This window comes from Festucalex cinctus, chromosome 12 (genome assembly GCF_051991245.1).
Source record: "Festucalex cinctus isolate MCC-2025b chromosome 12, RoL_Fcin_1.0, whole genome shotgun sequence".
NCBI lineage: Eukaryota > Metazoa > Chordata > Actinopteri > Syngnathiformes > Syngnathidae > Festucalex > Festucalex cinctus.
The window spans coordinates 5,000,957-5,019,551 of NC_135422.1; the positions used below are offsets into that span (position 1 = coordinate 5,000,957).

General features: G+C 43.0%; 1 protein-coding gene across 1 annotated transcript in view; it reads left to right on the forward strand.

The window, feature by feature from the left end:
• Positions 1-322: 322 nt before the first annotated feature.
• Positions 323-18,595, forward strand: part of LOC144032070 (fibroblast growth factor receptor-like 1) — a 31,795-nt gene continuing 13,522 nt past the window's right edge. Inside the window, exons 1-2 of the mRNA XM_077539730.1 lie at positions 323-647; positions 1,103-1,198. Of these exons, the coding sequence (XP_077395856.1) occupies positions 1,135-1,198 (64 nt within the window). The 5' untranslated portion in view covers positions 323-647; positions 1,103-1,134. The remainder of the gene's footprint in view (positions 648-1,102; positions 1,199-18,595) is intronic.

The following is an 18,595-nucleotide window of genomic DNA, read 5'->3' on the forward strand; positions in this document are numbered from 1 at the left end:
CAAGATATCACTTTTTTTTTAAATTAATAAGTATTTTTTAATTTAAATGTTATAAGAGGTTGTGCACACTTGTACAACCCTATTATTTTATTTGTTTATATACTTCCCCTCTTTAAAATATTTAACTTGTAAAAACCTGGAACTTGAACGCGGGTGTGTAGACTTTTTATCGCTTGGGGACTGGAAACGTGTCTCCCGCGATAAACGGGGGTTCACTATACTCCATTTGTGCGTTTTTACCAGCCAGTATTGAGTTGTTGTTTTTTTTTAATGGAAATTAACGGGTTAACGCATGCGCAGTCTGTCATTGGTCAGAAGTCTCAGCGCGCACACGCACTGCGAGCTCGCGCATGGCACGAGTCACTAGTCACTTGTTGGTCAGGAGAGGCGGAGAGGAAAGACGGAGGCACGCTGGACTCTTTTTACACATTAGCATACGGTACCCTTTTTTTTAGGGGGGCGGGGGTGTTTGGCGAGACTTGTGCTTCGTTCTGTGTTCTGCTAAGTTGTTTTTATGTCAGCGACAAGGTTTACGGGATACGTATGTTTCAAAGAAGTGTCACTGTTGATTCATGGACTCAACGCGGACTTTAGCTAAAACTGTCAAGCGGCTGCTACGAGCTTGACTTCATTCAGTCAACGTTCAGGTTTGTCAGCAACATTTTTTTTAATGTGACCTGTTTAATCTGTGTGTATGTGTCATTTTAATTACGTTAACTGGGGTAATGATGTTCGTGTAACTAAAATCAGGACTGCATAAGTGAAAACCTCACAGGACTTTTTGCGTAGATGTGACTGCATCAGCATCATCACTGGAAACTCGCTGTGGGAAATATTTCAATCACGTTTAGATTAAAACAAGAATTTATCACTAACAATGATTTCTCTACAGTAGAAATTAAAAATAAGTTAACATTATTGAGCAACTATACATCACTAGCATAGATAGAAAACTACATACTTGTTATAAATAAATATTTTTTAGACCATGTATTGATACTGACATCAACACAGAAGTTAGGAATCATTATTCAAGCGTCCTTTTTCACTCCTAGTAATATTTTCCATTTACAATGTCATATTGTGTCCATGTGTGTTTCAGTTTGAGAAAGCATAAGGTTGTGTTTGGACGCTATGGCGGGACTGAAGATTGTGCTGTTCTTCTTGGAGGCTGTCTTACTGGTCCAGAGTGCGCGAGGTGAGACGAACGTGAACTGTCTTTCGTTTATTGTGAGGCTGGAACTCTCCTGCGTTCATGGCTCATTATAACTCAAGAGCGGGGGGGGAAAAGTCTCAGTTAATGTTTTCACACAGAGAAGTCAAAGACGGAAAAGTAAGTTAAAAAAAACTAAAAGGAGCCCAAAATCAACACGAGTTGGGGAATGAGAGAAGGGCAGGCTTGCTTCTACTCAAATGTGAGCGTGTGTGTGCGCACATTCTCCACAGCTAAACCAAACAAACATCATCCATCAGCTTCCCAGGGTGAAAGAACACAAGTCTGTGTAGAGAGTCCAGCTCTCCCGCGGCTGGCTGGCCGAGAAACTGACCACAATTCACAGTTTCCCGTGCCAGGGTCAGTGCATTGCTTTTTAAAGAGAACGACACAGCGTGCTTGTCAGCAGGTCCCCCGATAACACGCGGATGCCATTTCTGTGATTTCACCCAGCATCACTCAAGCATGTCTGATGCAATCCGAGGGCCACCAGTCAAAGGTCGATGCAAAAACGATGCAGGGAGGAGTGAAATCTAAAAGTCAGACATATCAATTCCAGTTGAGGAGTACAACAAACCCAGTACCTGCATGTGGCAAGGATTTAGGGATAGCTCGATTATCGGCGCCGATATTCAGCATTTTGACGTAATCGGCATCGGCCATTTTGAATAATTACATGCCCGATAATACATCCATTTAATAAAAGTGGATCCCTTCAGGGATGGAATTATTTAAATTTCCAGAGATAATGCTGAGCCTTCACTTCATGTTTTTGTTTGAAATTAAAACTCAGATAAGTACAATTTTAATACAGTACTTCATATATTTTTACATTTTGGAAAACTTTATGTACTGTAGAAAACAACAGGGAGCTATTTACTTGAGTTTTTATTTAAAGGGAGACTTGACTCATTGAACAATTTTCAGCAGTGAAAAGTTCTTATTTAGTCCAGAATTAATTTGATAACTTCATTATTTTTCAGGTGCAATTAATACATTTAAAAACTATTTTCTCTTCTTGTTGTCGACTGATGATGACATCACCTGTGCTGAGGAAGTAGGTAACGACCAATCATGGCTCACCTGTTTTCTGGAGTTGGTCAGCAAACTGAGCCATGATGGGTCGTTACCTACTTCCTTAGCACAGGTGATGTCATCATCACTCAGCAGCAAGTAGAAAAAAATACTTTTTTTTTAGGTATTAATTGTACATGAAAAATAATAAAGTTACCACATTAATTATAGACAAAATATTAACTTTTTACTGCTGAAAATGTCTCAATGAGTCAAGTATGCCTTTAACTTTTGAAAACATGCTACAACTCCCGGGTGATCCCTGAACTTTTTGTTAGATTTTTAAAACAAAGAAGTCTATTGACTGAGATTTTTTTTAACTCCAATATTTAATGAGCCCTAAAAATTATTCTTAAAAAAAAAATAAAAAATTAAGAGCTAGAATTTGTATTATTTTTTTCAAATTTTGATGGCGATATTTTTCCTTTTAGAAAATGAATATTGGCTCCAAATATCGGTTATCGGCGTCTTTGACTAGTAATAATCAGTGTCTGAAAAAAAACATATCGGCCTAGCTCGCGTAGCATTGGTTCCGAAGGGTGGGTGGGATTAGATCTGCTGGTGCGCAGACAATGCCTCATTCACAGCGTGGCAGCCATGCCTTCACGACACGACTACGCCAAGAGTAAACAAGTCGCAAAGGCTAAATAAGATTAAGAGGCCATTTTGCGTGTTTACAGATGAGCAGATGGGACGTAAAAATCAAGCCTGCTCCTCATCTTTTCTCTGTCAAAGCTCCTCATGCAGATGTGCTGACAGATATGCAGTTGGCAGACGCTCCTGGGATGATCCTGAATGATCATGTGGAAGCAGAGTAAATACAAGTTCCTGCGGCTCTGATACACTGAGCCGCGTGTTACAGTCCAACTACAACAGCTCGGCTCTGACAGCATGTGAAATACAGGCTGCGGCTGCGGCTGCGACTCAAACCCGCTTTTGCAGTGAGGCGAAGCCCGGAGAGGCTGTAAAATGGCCCCTGTAAAATTTAACAATGCATGATGACATTTGTGACAAATGTGGATGAAATTATCAAGGCCAGACCCCCCCCCCCCCCCCCCACCTTCACCCTCCACCTCCTTTGACTTTTGCATGGAAACGGTAAAACGACGTCGGACGTGTCGCTTTCCTGCTGTTAGCTCAACAATGCGGCCGAGGAGGAGGCAGTAAGTTTGAGCGAAAGCATTTTAAGCCTGTTGCTGTCAGTCATCAGGTGACATCTGATCCCCACACACCCCCTGTCCTTGTGGCACACAAACATATGGAACACCCGCACCACTCCCCCCGCGATCCCCTCTCTCTGCATCGGAAAGTCTTTGCGCCTGGCCAAGCGAGAATTCCCCTCCTCCTCCTCCTCCTCCTCCTCCTCGCTCCCCCTTCTACTTCCTCCACTCTGGTGCCCCAGCCACCCCAAAAGCCTGAGGAGGTGCCCAGTGATGTCTCCCAGCTAGGGGTGTCAAAATTAGCGTGTTAATTTAAAGTTCCTTTAACGCCACAATTTTTTTTAAAGCGCGATTAATGACCGTACTGGGGGAATTCCAGTCGCAACGCAGCAGACACGTCCATAACCAAATTTAGCAGTAATAAATTTAAGAATACTGTAATGCATATATTTTGTGGAGGCTTGGCTCGTTATATTTTAAAATTTTCGAGTCAACATGATTTAGCTTTCAGTGCTGGCATGGAAACAGGAGTTCAGAACATTCACAGTGAGCTTTTTATATGCTATTGAATATAATAATTGAATTGAAGTATTAATTGTTCATGAATCCCCCCTATAGGTCAAGCGTCCGTCAGTCTGCTCTCAAAAAAATGTGAGTCTCATTGGCCAAAATTTTATTTTGTAGGGATGGGCAAGTACCCATATCAGGTATCGGTATTGGGTTGATACCTGGTCTTATCTCAAGGTATCATACTCGCAACGGTGGCCATTATTATTTTATTATTTTATGGCCATGTTTTGATCAGGAAGTAGAAAATGAAAATTGCCGTTAATTTCCTGCTATTTTAAGGGTAAATGTTATATTGGGATATATTCTGTAGGTCTTTCTTTAAAATGCTTGTCATTGTTTTTCTTGGAGGGAAATTTTATGGACAGTATCAAAAGTACTAGTGGTATTGGTATCGGTGACTGCTGAAGTGAAAAAGTGATATTGTACGTCCCTAAAATTTTGAATTGGGTTTAAAGGACCTCTCGAAAGCTTGAACTATGCAGTGGAAAAGTTGCGACGGTAAACGTGTGTATTGCACAAATGAGAATGAAAAAGAGAACCAGGTGTCTCTGCTGGCAAACAACACAACGCATCGTTTGCTTGCATTTCAATGATCAACAAACCAATGCTTGCATCACATACAGCCGCGTGCGTGCGCGCGCACACACACACAAACGCACACGTGTGCTCTACCTTCGCAGCCATCTGGACAAACTTAGCGCACACTCTGCAACCCCGGTCGGAAAATATACATTTTACAGCACCGTTACATCATGCTCACATAACAAGGAGGTATTGTGATGCGCGGTGTGCCAGTGGCTGTTAAAATCACAAGGCCATTTGGCAGCATCCGCACAGTTTTCCATTTCCTTTACGCATAATGAAGTGAGATTCAAAAGTAACTCAATGCCCCAAAAGTCCTTGTAGTTTTCGGAATATCTCCTCCTGACTAGCAAGGGCCAAGGTAGATGCTCTCGGGAGGAGTCCGGGGGGGGGGACAGAAAGAATAGCTTGCCTTGTGTATTATGTTTGAATATTCCACTTCAGGGTTTGAGGATGGTAAACGTCGCTCATTTTCTGCTTGAGCTCCATCTGTAGGACTGACACATCATCGCACAAAGCCGACAGTTCAGTCCTGCCTGCCAGTTACTGCATTTCCTCCCCTTTATTACCGCTGTAAAGCTGGAGGAAGTAGGTTAACTTAATGTGCTGTTGTTAAAACAAGGCACGGACTGACCTTTACTCACCCCTTTCAATCTTTCTCGGCTCATCTTAGCTATTTGCTGAGTTGAGGTCCATTTGCGACAAACAATGGGTGGATTATCATGCGGCCGTCCCCCCACCTGCGGCAGATTAATTTTAAACACTCATGCTATGTGGTAGACTGGGCCGAGTGCTCAGCGCTGCCGTGGCGCCGCAGTTTAGGTGTGCGTGAGAGCTAACACTTGGACGTGCGCTGTTTTTTATGCCGTGTTTTATTAAGCAAATTACCCCTAGAAAAGTCTTGATAATGAGACAACCAAGGGGATTTTTAAAACCCGCTCTGTTTGTTTTCCCTCCGTTTGACCACGAAAACAAATCCGTGCTCCCCGTCTATCAGCGCACGCCGCTGACCCCGGCGGTTGGCAGAGGGAGGAATGTGTCAGACTTCACCCCTCGCAGGGAAAGAAAGGAAAGGGCTGTAGCTGTGATAAGTAATCATAATGGAGGGTCACTTGGTGTTTACTTAAGAGGGGTCATATAGTCCCTGTTAGCAACACTCCCTATTGACTGACTTAAATGGCCACTCCAATTAGCATTCATGTGGAGTTTCAACAAGGCATTGTCTACTTTCCATGTTTGTCTCTGTCAGCTGTATGCTAATGCTTACAAGTTTGTATGAAGCTACATCCAGAGCTCATTAGTTTGCATGGGCTCGGGATGCTTTCAGACCACACACGCGTTTTCTCCAATTGGCTGAAATGCTCCAGTTAACCCCACACAATCAACGTGTCAGACAATCACCATTCACATGCTAACGGCGTTGACGCACTTTGCCGCTTCGACTTCCACGATCTACCAGCCGAAGCAGCCATTTGTGTTGTTTGACAGCTGCTTGGTTTGGCGTCAGATGGCAACGGGTTGACTGTGTGTCAGGCTGCCGGTGTCAAGCAGCCCGTATGGGGGAGCTGGGGTCGACCCGTACATGGGACTTTACAATAATTCTGCAGCCCCACAGTGGGAAGTGTTTGTCTTGCTCAACGCCTCTTTCAGTGCCTCCTTCAGTGGCCCACAACCCCTTCTGTCTTCTCTTGCTCTTGTTGTGGCAGGGTCTACTCTTGCCCTCCACTTCTCCGAATCCAAGTTTTTAGAGCGTCAAAATAGTCGCATTGTAAACCTATTGAGCTACAATAGCACTAGTCAAGTTGAGCTTTTTCACAGTTTCGTTTTACTTGGGTTTAATTTCATTTTTGTTTTGTTTAAGCATGTAAGAAAAGACCCCAAAAAAAGAAACAAATCTGTAAGTAATTAAGTAAAAAAAAAAAAAAAAACATTCATTATCAAATCTCATGGCACAAAGTAAACGATTCCTTGTTGAATGTTGAACAGCGAGGGGGGGGCACTTCGTGCATTTCTAGCTGGTAAGATGTTCGTGCTTTTCCCCCATTCGACATGAACGGAGATGACATTTTCACCCGTGGCCGTGATTGGTTAAAACAAACGTGTAGAATGTCGCATCGTCCAGTCAGCTCGAATTATTGTACAGAATGTCCCGCCTTTTCCTGACAAAATTACTGTGGAGAGGTACCAGTCTGGTTAGTGCCAGGTTGAAGTGGGGAAAAAAATGGCCAATTAATGTAGGCCTATTGTATTCTCTCAAGGTTGCTTTTTTCATGCATTTTCTCACATTTAATGACTTTAGCTGCACAATATGTTTGGTTAAGTCTTTCTTTATAACAGTAGGCCTAAGATAGTTCGAAGGGTGTTTTTGCCATCCCACAGAGCTCTGGCTTAGTCACTTAAAATGATCTGTTCGACCCATCAAGAAGAGAAGCTGCTACAGTATTCTTGAAGGGAATATAAAAACATTGATTTACAGATTCCATTGTGTGTTTAGCTTGGCTTCTTGTCACATACATACAAAAAAACAACAACACTGTAGTCTGATTAACCCATGACAAGCTTTTGTTACCTTGAGAATAGATTCGCATGTTGAATGATGGCGGCCTTCAGGATGTCGCCCTGGCTCAGCAGGTTCGGTCCTTACAGTCATTGTGAGGCTATTCAGTGCGGTTGATTTGAACTTCAGAAGCAGTGGTTGCCAACTCCTGTGATTGTTTGTTTGCTGGACTTGTCATTGCCAGCTGTGCCGCTTTGTAGTCTCATTATCACGACGCCAAATCACGTCATGAAACCTGATGTACAGTACATAATGCTTAGAAAAGAAACTGACATTCTATATGTGTTTCTCACTGGGTGTTGTTTGCGTCCTCACTTTGTGGCTTTCATCACTTGTTGTCCTAGCAACAAGCACACGTTTATCTTCTCTTTCACAAACACACATACACACATATACGACCCCCCCCCCCCCCCCCCCCCCCCCCGTTGTGCAGTTAATGGTTGATTGAAAGTTATGGCCGTGGAAACAGCGACGGCTTGGCTTGACCCGAAGAAAGCCGAGCCAGGGAACGTTCGGGATAAGAAAACTTGAATGAGGCCTCTGCTGACTTCCACACAACCTCCTCCCAGTTTCCGTCCTCCTCTGCAAACCCCTTTCAGTTCACCTCCGATAGACTTCAATGAGACCCCACATAGCTTTTTGGCTTTTTCAATCCCATTTTCTTCTTCATTAGCGATTCTTTTCAGTGACCTCGGAAATTCTTTGCTGCATTGTCCCCTTTTGATTGAGTTTCTCTGTGGTTCGGGCCAATGCTTGTCACACTTCATCAAAACAGGAGTTTTCACTGCTGGAACGTAAGCTGTCATGCTGCCCCCGTCCGTCTCTCTAAACACTGCGGCAGAGGCGAGAACGGGGCCAATTCTTTTGTGATGAATGGAAAATGTGTCCCTGCTCTAACTTGGATCAGCGTGAGACAGGACGACAAGGAATAATCATTTTCGGAGCAAGGAGCATAAGCTGTCATTCCTTACAGCAAGGCCACGCACAATCGCAGACTGCACCATGCAGTGAAATAGATTGCATTTCCTCATGGACAAGGATATGACTCTGGCTTTGGAGCAGCCCCAGTTTAGATGTACTTGGCACATGTGGCCTCCATTCATACTCTAGCAACTTATTTACATGATTTATGTATCTGTTTAAATGCATTTAAGCATGGATGATTAATAGAAGAGATGAGCATTTAACGATGTTTACAGTGCGTGTCTGTTATGGTCATCAACTGCCTGTTTGCAGGCCAAAGACCTACACACTATGGAGATGTTTTTTTTTTGTTTTTTTGTTTGTAAGACACACCCTTGACCCTTAAATCCCAATTCTTCATCCGGCAAAGACATTTTGGACAATTTTGTGGGAACAGTGTGGGATGGGCTCTTTTCTTTTCCAGCTTGACCATCCAAGTAAGGTCCATTAAGGCGTGCTTGGAGGAGTTTCGAACCCTATTCTCAAACACCATTGGGAAGAACTAAGTCCTGTGTGAGCCAGGTCCTTGACTCTTCACTTCAGAGCAGAATCTCCAAAGGGGTGATGATGTTTTTCATATCTGCATAGTTTTAACATTGAGTTGATAAATGTGGTAAAAACACTGAGCATGTGTTTTTGCAATAATGATGTGAGCTTCGGTGTGCAAAGGCAAAACGTTCAGCTTGGTCTGTGCCTTACTGATGTTGTTTAGATACAGTTTAATGCTCTCCAGTACCTTACAACATTCCACTGGGTCAGCTAAAGTGAGCAGATGTAACTTCTAACCTCAAAGTCCAACTCTTCCTTTTATTCTCAGTTTCTGTTAATGTAGTTTCCAGATCAGCCATCTTGTCCAGGTTGTGTTCATCACAACTGAACTGATAAACCATGGCAGTGGACCCTCTCTACCGCACCTAAAATGTCAAGGAAAATGTCTTGATAACGAAATTGAACTAAAACTCAGAACCAAACCGGAGCAAGATTAACAACAAAAGTTAAAACTACTTGTCGTGAGCTAATAACCATTGCTCCATCATCTTACAAATTAGTATTTCTTTCTCGCGTACGCCTTTTGCTAACGTATCAGTATGAGTAAAAGAGGAAAATGTATATATTTAAAATCAACAAAATAAAAAAAAATTGTTCCTTTGTCCATACTGCAGTCCTACACAGAACTCTAGTTTAACACTCTCAGATTGTCCTTCATAGATGTAACAATTTTCCTTATCGCGTATCCTGTGCAGGGTCATGAGTGGGCTAGGAGGGCCTTTCCCGAGAATAGTTAACTCCCAAATATTGTCATATAGGTATCAGACCCGTGTAATGGTGGGAAACAGCATGTTGCAGGCAAATAAAGAATAAGGGAGACAGTTACAGATGAATAGATGGCATTGAACTTTGCTACATCTGAGTGGTAAGGTGAACTGGGAAACAAATTGTCACAGTGAAAGGGTGAGCGGCACACACTAATGACAGGCTTAACAGCTCCACGATGACAGATTGATTCCACACAATATTGCTGGATTGTGAGGAGGCCCCATTGCTGTCAATGGGAGCTTTGCCGGTCCACTGGCCTCCAGTCGGGATCTCATATTAATAGTATTCGTTCTCCTGGAAAGTTTTGGGGCTCCTCAGTATCACAGATGGTTGCCCCTCTGCTTCTAAACTCGGAGACGAACTGATAGTGAGCTCAAGAGCGTAGTGCCATCAACTCCGTTATCGCACAAAGGTGGCCAACACAACACAACACAATCTGTGGTTGACAGTATGTCTGGCCATTGTCCGACATCACGTCAAACCAGAGTGACGGTGGCTAAACTTTGTGGAACATCTGCAGCTCATTGTGTGCCTACTTACTGTACCCCCGACTGTGTTGAAAGTGCTGATGAAAAGTCTGCTGTTACTGTGGAATGCAGCAAAAGATTGAAGAAGAAGGGAGTGGCAGGATGCACCTCGCTGCTGTTGGGCCTCTTAAAGTGACGGGCATACTGTACATGATGAGATGGAAGAATTTTCCAGATTTACACAACATAATTTTCCAGAGGAACAAAAAGATACAAAAGTTTGTCTTTGTTTTAGTCACTGTTTTGGAGTCTGAAAAACAACATAAATTGAAAACATGTTTCGTGTGTACAAAGAATATGATTCTGATTCTGAATATGATTTTAGTAACCTTTTCTTTTAGTTGAGCTTGAAAGCCCATTGAGTTTCCTTGTGCATGAGATGTGCTTGCTATATAAATAAACCTGCCTTGCCTTGAAATTGACTTTGTGGATCACGTGACCTGAAAACAATCATTTTCATTGAATGTAATCTCACATGTTCTCGAAAACATTTTCAGAGATATGAAACCCTTTGTTTTAGGAAACATGTCAGAGATTACATTTCATGAAAAATGTTATGATTACGATTAAATTCCAAAGTCGCATGATCCACAAGGTCAATTTCAATGTCAACAAAAACAAAAGGTCAAAATTTTACGAGAACATTGCACCAATGATTGCAGATCGGAATCCTTTCCTGCAATGCCTGTTTTGTGAAGATTGACCCAGTAGTTCCTGAGATATAAGGGTTCAATTGAAGATGGCCGCGCACCTTTTTGATGAAAATATCCAAGTTTGGCGGCTCGTAGCTCCCAAACCCCTGCTCTGATTGACCTACAATTTGAGATTTAGTGTTTTGCCATCACTGTCAACAAGTACACTGATTTTCATTAACATCAAAATCTACTGGGTGATTTGGCATGGAACATCTATTTTTAATACCATCGTTGCACTGAGAGTGATTTGCTTAGAGTTCATATACTGTAGATGGCTTTAGTTAAGTATGCTGCAAAATTGGCAGCTTTATACCTAGTATAAATTTATTTTTTTACGTCCTTACAATTTGTCTTGACGTAACAAGAAGTGGACTGTACCTTTACAGTTAGTCTTGTGACTCAACAGTCCAGCTGCATTTGAGTAAATTGTTACTAAATGTGATTTGAGCGGGACAATGCCTACAAACATATGAACATCTACACAATGTCCCACTCCCAAGTGGTCCATCCATCACCAAACGTAGAGACAGACACTCATAAACAGGTGCTTGTCGGTACCCTGCTCTGGGCTAAAGAGAGAAAGCGGTCTGTTGGAGAGGGTCATGTGGTTGAGCCCAGGCCCGGGATCTGGGTGTGAGATTGTTGAGATTCCTGGTTACTGCCGCCTCGGTCCGCCTAATCCTCTTTCACTCCCCCATGCGGCCCTCCTCTCCCTATGAGCTGTGTTAAAGGAGACCTCTTTGCCATCTTTGCTCCTGTGCCTCTTAGAACAACCCCTCTTTGGCTTCAAGTTCATTTATCCACCCCCTACTCCCAACCTGACCGTCGGGACCACTCGTCCTGTCCTTCAGACTGTTTGTCACTCTATCTGGCCTTTCTCTCCATTCCCAGACTCCCCCCCCTCCCGGGTGCCTCTTCCCAGATAAGTGGCCGAAAGCACACACTCCGTCCTGGTGTGCACACCAGTCTTCAGCCTAATGGAGTGAGATAAAGCCGGCAGAGTGCTACTCACTGTGGCCCCTTTGTGACGGCACGTCTGGCCAAAGGCAGACCTACATTTCAATGTTTGGACGCTGTGTGACTGGAGTTCTGTTTTAGGATTACCAACAATTTTTTTTTAAATAGTTACCCTCTTAAAATATTTTTTTTTAATGCTGACATGATAGCAAGTTGTTTGGAGGATTTTTATGTTTACTGCCACTTAAACGCACTTACACTCACTTCTGTTGGCAGCTTATTCCATATATGCGCAGCATAACGGCTAAATGGAGCTTCACCATGTTTACTTTTGATCTCGGCTCCAGTAATTGACCCAAGTCTGTAGATCTCAGAGCCCTACTGGGTTTATATTCAAACCGCATTTCTTTAATGCATTCAGGACCTAAACCATTCAGTGATTTATTGACTAGTAGCAGACGACATAGTTGGATGTAAACTAATCCAAGACTGCTGCAAATGTGAAATGAAGACCCTCCTTTAATTCAGGTCAAAGAATTTCAAAAAAGGATCCTACAGTATACTTCTCAGACAGCAGCTTATGGAACCTTTAACCTGCATTAAAAGAGGCCTTGACATGTGATCATTTTGAATGGTAGACGTCGATGTTTTCAAGAGGCTCTTTTTCTCTAAGAATACTGTATATGGTTATTGGAGTAGCACCTCTATTTGTTTTCACATACAAAACTGTTTAAAAGTGTCATCATGATGTAAACAGAGGTGGTCTTTGTTGAAACACCGCAGGGACCCCAACCCGATAAAGCTGTTGATATCTATTTGATTTATTGTGGGTGGAGCGTGGATTTGTGCCGTGTCGTAACTTCAGACGACAGTAGTTCTCTCTGCCTTTGCAAAAACACACTCGCACATACACACATGCTGGGGTCCGCCGACTGAGGCAGCAGACGGCCGTCAAGTTTAATGAAATATAGCAGCTTAGAGTTCAAAGGCGCCACAGTAGGCCCCGTTATGGGCAGGCCGCGTGATGGAGATGTTTCTAGAAGCTTTATGACGCCAGAGTCATTTCTTCTTTTCTTTTTTCTTTTGATGGAGTCTGCAGGGGCTGCCTGTTGTTGTGGAGAAAGGTTGGTGAGAACAAGAGGCCGATGTTATTCCATTGGTTCTGCTTTAATCAGGGAGCGTCTCCTTACCGCTTTCTCCCTTTCGCCTTCTCCTGCTGTTCCTCAAGTCACCCAATCGCCCCTCCGCCACCATTCCCACCACGGATGCTGTTGATATTCAGCCCATATCAAGATGGTGCCGAAGAAAGGGCCATTGTCCCGGCCGGTCTTACCACGCTCTTATCTATTGATTGGAAAGCAAAGTGAGGGGGAATAACGGGGATTGATTTTCTCGCCGGGATGCTTGGTCTTTGGATCGGTGAAGACGGCATTCTTAGCCCCTCCCAGTCATCTCACTGTCAGAAGAGCCTCCAATGCCACCTTGCTCCTATCTTACTCCCGCTTACTTTTTTTTTATGCTGATTTGTATCTGTGCTTGTGAAATGTATAGCCAGCTCTTTACAAAAACTTGTGGCCTTTCACACACTCCCTAGGCTGCAACCTTCTTCTCACCTTGTCACCTTCGCCCACTCTTTCCAGTCTCATGTGAAGTCACTGACGGAGGATTTGGTTTCTAGCTCATGTTGCTCAACCTGGACTTTCCGTTCCCCGTTCTATTTTGTTGATGCGCATTACACAATTGAGCCCGAGGTTCTAAGAGACGCAAAATGGAACAGAGCCCTGCAAGCGTAGGCTCCATTAGACTGTGCTCCTCTGTGATGTCTGTCTGCATTTGTACGGTCTGTTGGCCTAACACTGTGCGACTGAGGAGGAGGAGGAGAAGGAGGAGGAAGCACTCTACGCTACTTATTATCTGTCTCTACTTCTTATCCTTAAAGTAAATATAGTGTTACCTTGGCTTGAGGTTTTCACGTTACGAGCCGTCGCTTGGTCGATTTTTATTTTTATTTTTATTTCTTTTGCTGTGTTGCGAATCCAAAATCTGACTTAAGTGAGCTTCAGACTGCTCAAGTCAAGGAGGGAAAAACGGAGAGTGACTGTCACCAATGGACTTAAGCCATTTATTGAACAAACAGTCAATCATCCATTTTCTTGACCTCTTGTTCCTCACAAGGGTCGCGGGGGGTGCTGGAGCCTATCTCAGCTGGCTTTGGGCAGTAGGCAGGGGTACACCCTGGACTGGTTGCCAGCCAATCGCAGACACTCAATCACACAGTCAATCTGACCAGCCATTTTGCTGACTCTTTGTGGCTCAGCTTGTCCCAACATAGTTTATTTCTTTATGTTGTCTTTACAATATTAATAAATATGAATATTAAAACTCAGGGCTACAGACTAACGTTTTTATTGTTTATTTTTCTAGGAGTGCAGCAGCCACTAAATTAACATTTTAGGAGTGATGGAAGAAAATCTAGGCACACATATTTGATGTTAGTGCGTGTTGTCTTATAATATCTATGATGAATATTGTAATCTTTACATGCAGTTCTTGTCCGCGTTATAATTGGACATGATCTGGCGACGAAGCTTCATTTTGCATCGCTGCACTTTTTGTTCTATTCTGTGGTGCCGCTGCTGCTAGTAGGAATCGAGCGGCAGTTGGGCTAGCGGGAGCTAGCAACATGAGGCTGACCCTGTTTCATGCCCTTGAGTTGGCACCTTCGTCTCCAGCGTGTGCCGATCACGTTTTCTTTTTGAGCCATGTACCCTCCAGTTTTGTTCCAATGACAAAAGTGATTTGATCTGAACTCATTGATCTCATATTTTAGGGGCAAGATGCGACCATTTTGGGCCGTGTGTTTAGCCCAGTTAAAACATTCAAAATGATGCTTTTTTTTGTACGAATGAATGCCATTTTAATTTATGTCAATAGGGTTATGATTTGATATGCAAATTGAGTTGTGAGCTTGGTCACAAAAGCAAATTAAACTTGTAAGTCAAATTTCCACTGTTGAGTAGAACATGGCAAAGTTTTTGAGACTTGAGAGTCTTATCTTTTTGTTTATTTTTCATATTGTACAACTACAAGAAGAGTTTGACATAGAAGATTTCGCCGTACTTCATATTAGGAACACGCTCACACACACACTGCAGCAGCGTTTATCATCGTAATGAATCACCGCAGTTTGGCTGTGTACAAAAAGAGTTTGGATGCACAACAAATTCTTGCACTTGGCTGCAGATTAAGGAACAAATCCTTTTTTTACGAGATGATGTTTACAGATGTTGTTTGAGTAACCACGTCCTGGATGGGGGCAAGCAGTGTTGCAAGTTTTATCCAGTTGTTGAAGTTTCAGGTGTTCGTTATTAAAATAGTTGTCAGCGGCCAAGCCGACCCTTTATTGACATGTTTGCAGTGATTAGAATAACAATTTGTGTGTGTGTGTTGGGGGATGGCATCTGCACGTCATTACAGATCCACAGGTGTTCATAAATAATGTTACTCCATTCTCTGAAATTTTGACTGTTTTTTAACCTCTTTTATTTGCGTTTCCCAAAACACATGCCCAGACTTCTAATCTCTTCATGTCATTAGCCCTCTTTAACTCTATATTTAGTATGTCCCAAGAATGCAACTTATTGAATGTGGCCCTTTCTCTTAAAATAATCCGTCACCAAACTGAGCAAAACACAAACAGAGCTAATTCTGTAAGTCGCCAGGCCCCCCCCTCCTCCTCTTCCTGCACTATGAAAGATTCCATTCACACATGGAGCCCGGCTATAATAAGGCGCTCCATACCAGCGCCGCAAAACGGGGAAGCCCATATGGTCGCGTGTATCGGTTTCCGTACAGAGTGGCGAGTAATTCTAATAGTTTGACTAAGCGGCCAGTTTGACTTGTAGCTGGCATGTTGTCATTCATCACAAACGGTGCGTAGTTGGCCATATGCTCAGGAACCAACTTCAGGACACAGGAGGAGAGTGCAGCTCTGGTTCATTTTTCAGCAGAATTCCACGATTAAATTTTGCATTCGGGTGTCTTTCAGTCATGCAGATAAAGAAGTTATTCCGTTGTGCACAGAGAGCCTCTGTGGTTTCGGCGCTTTCAACTTCAAGGTTAAGAGAACCTGTCCTTGAGAGGGAGGAGGCGGAGGAGAGACCCTACTGAAGAAAGGATAGCGGTCATGCACACAAGCGCAAATACTTATTACGTGATGCAAACCACGTCCTTGATTTCGGCACCTCACTCTGCCTTGTTTTTCAGAAGGGAGTTCAAAAGAATTTTTTTTTAAGAGCAGAGATTGAGGGAGGAAATAATTTGTTGCACATTCCAAACACTTGGAGCACCAGCCAAAAACTTCTCGTGCATTAGGCTCATTTATAAACGTCTGGAGCCGGAGGGGTCCTAAATAGCATTCCATATCATTTAGCATATCTTCACCACAGTAAGGATGACAGTGATGAAAGACAGTAACTGGAAGTGGAAACACATGTTTAAGGAATATTACAGTGTGCTACTGTAGTCACGATGTATCATTGAGGATTAGATGCCAGATTTGTGTTGGGTGATTGCAGTTTAACATTGGTTAAAGTCACTGATCTGAGTATACAGTTCAATGAAACTTCCAAGGTTGTATACGGTCCATGCTGGGAAGCTTTTTGACATCCAGTTTTCTAGATGTTAAAGCAGCACAAGAAATCATCCATTCATCCATTTTATATACCACTTATACTCAATGGGTTGTGGGTGAGCTGGAGCATATCCCAGCTGACTTTGGGTGAGTGGCTGGGTACGCCCTGGGCTGGTTGCTAGCCAATTGCAGGCCACATGTAGACAAACAGCCTTTTACACTTATATCCCCATCTATGGACAATTTAGGGTCTTCAATTAGACAAACATGAATGTTTCTGGATTGTGGGAAGAAGACACGGGATCTGTAAAATCCTAATTAATTGTAAAATGTTAGTTGTGGTTAGCATTAGCACTTAGCATTAGCCTCTCAATATTTACTTGTATAGGTAGTGCTTTTTCTTGCTTTCTCCTTACTTCCAATGTAAAGTATATTCTTATATTTTTTTTCTCTTGGTACACATTGTTGAAGCTGGTCCATTTTTTGGTATGTGCAACAAAAAAAAGGAAAAAAAAAATTTCACGCATGATGTCACACAAGATGGCGATTTGTGCAACTTTTATAGGCGAAGTCAACCCAAAATTTTTCTGTGCCTCCACTAGTTTAATATTGCATTTGTGGAATATGAGTTAAGCAGCAAAATCCACCTGTTTTTATCCATCTCAGGGGGCGGACATTTTGTCATATGCCGTCGACTGAAAATGACATCACAGTTGCTCAGGGGTCAGGTAACGACCAATCGCAGCTCACCTGTTTTCTGTAGCTGGCCTGTGATTGGTCGTGGGATTGACTTTCCCTTTTAAGTCTTACGATTTTCGTCATGTTCCAAGTTTTCCAACTTTTGGAAACGGATGTGCGTTGATTAGACTTGGAACAATGATCAGTTAATCTGTATTGGTCCATTAATCTGAATATTTTGTTGCTTCACATCCTGCCATTAATCTGAAAGTAACATGGAGTCTAGTGGAGTGCTGGATTGAGAAAACTGTGGCCCATTTGCTGAGATTTATAAAGAATTGTATGCATTTTTTATATAGACATCTGACTCATTCTTAGCGGATCAACTCATGAACTGAGCAAGATCAGGTCACCATCACTGTGACCCATTTGTGGTCTTCAAGAAGACACAGCAGTGCGTCTGTTCCACTGTGGTGGGAGAAGGGTGAGACATGGGCCAGCTGACAACAGCCAAAAAAACTGTGGTTGCGTTTTCTTCACAGACGTAAAGCTGACACTTCCAATTTCCTGTATACTAGTGTGATAGAATGCATGGCTGCAAATGAGCATGCTTTTCAACTTAGTATATGTACTGTACAGTATGTGAGTCACCTATATCAAAAAAAATTTTTTTATTTTTTTTTTGCTTAACGCAGATGTTGCACATGCCGCTCCCATCCATCTGTCGGCAATGTGACGGATGAAACAACCAGATGGAATTACCTGGCTCACCTCCCCCTTTTTTGTAGCCCCATCAATAAAGTTGTTGTTTACCATTAAGTGTGAAATGCACCAGAGGAATGTGACTGTGTGTGTTTGTTTGAGCGTGTATGTGTATGCATTGGGAGAAGCCTTGTGTACTTACCCTCCCCATTGTTTTTACTGCAACCAGAGCGGGCCATTTGTTCAGAGGCCCAGACGAGCGATAGGGTTTAGTTGCATTTGATTGGCTGTCTGGCCCGCTCAGTATTTCAGGGTTTTGTTTAGCTTTCGGGGGGGCGGGGCTGAGGATTGGGGCTCGCTCGGTGCCCGGTGTTGTTGTGCGAGCGGCGGTGCAGGCCTCCTAACACCATCACAGGGCGTCTCAGCCCGCTTCACTACACCAGATCTGAGGGAGCAGACCCCGGCCAATTAAGAGCCGCTGCTGTCCGCCGAAGTGCGACCCGCCCCGTGCACCCAAAAACAGCTTTGATCTCTCGCACGCTACACAAAAAGTCGGGCCAGAACACTTTGCCCTCTCCGTGCTGGCTGTGGACGACAGGCCCTGTCCAATTATTACAATCTGGTTTCAGCATTTCTGGGTAATCAGACAAGAAAATGACAAATTACCTCGTTCTCATTCCATCTGCCCCTGACCAAGCTGTTATTTTTTTCCATTTGCTCGACTCGTGCTTCAACAATGAACCCTTGTACTCAAGCAAATCTGTAAAACTGAGTTTTTTTTCCTTTAAAAAATACATTTCATTCAGTGAATGATTTTCCAAAATGAATTAAATTATCCTGAATTGTAATTTATTAAATCTGCCGATCACATGCTACAGCAAACTTGCTATATTGTCAAATTTGCAAGTTGTATTTTCCATTTTGAGTATAACAGGATGACAGGATCATTTTTTTTTTTTTTTTTTGC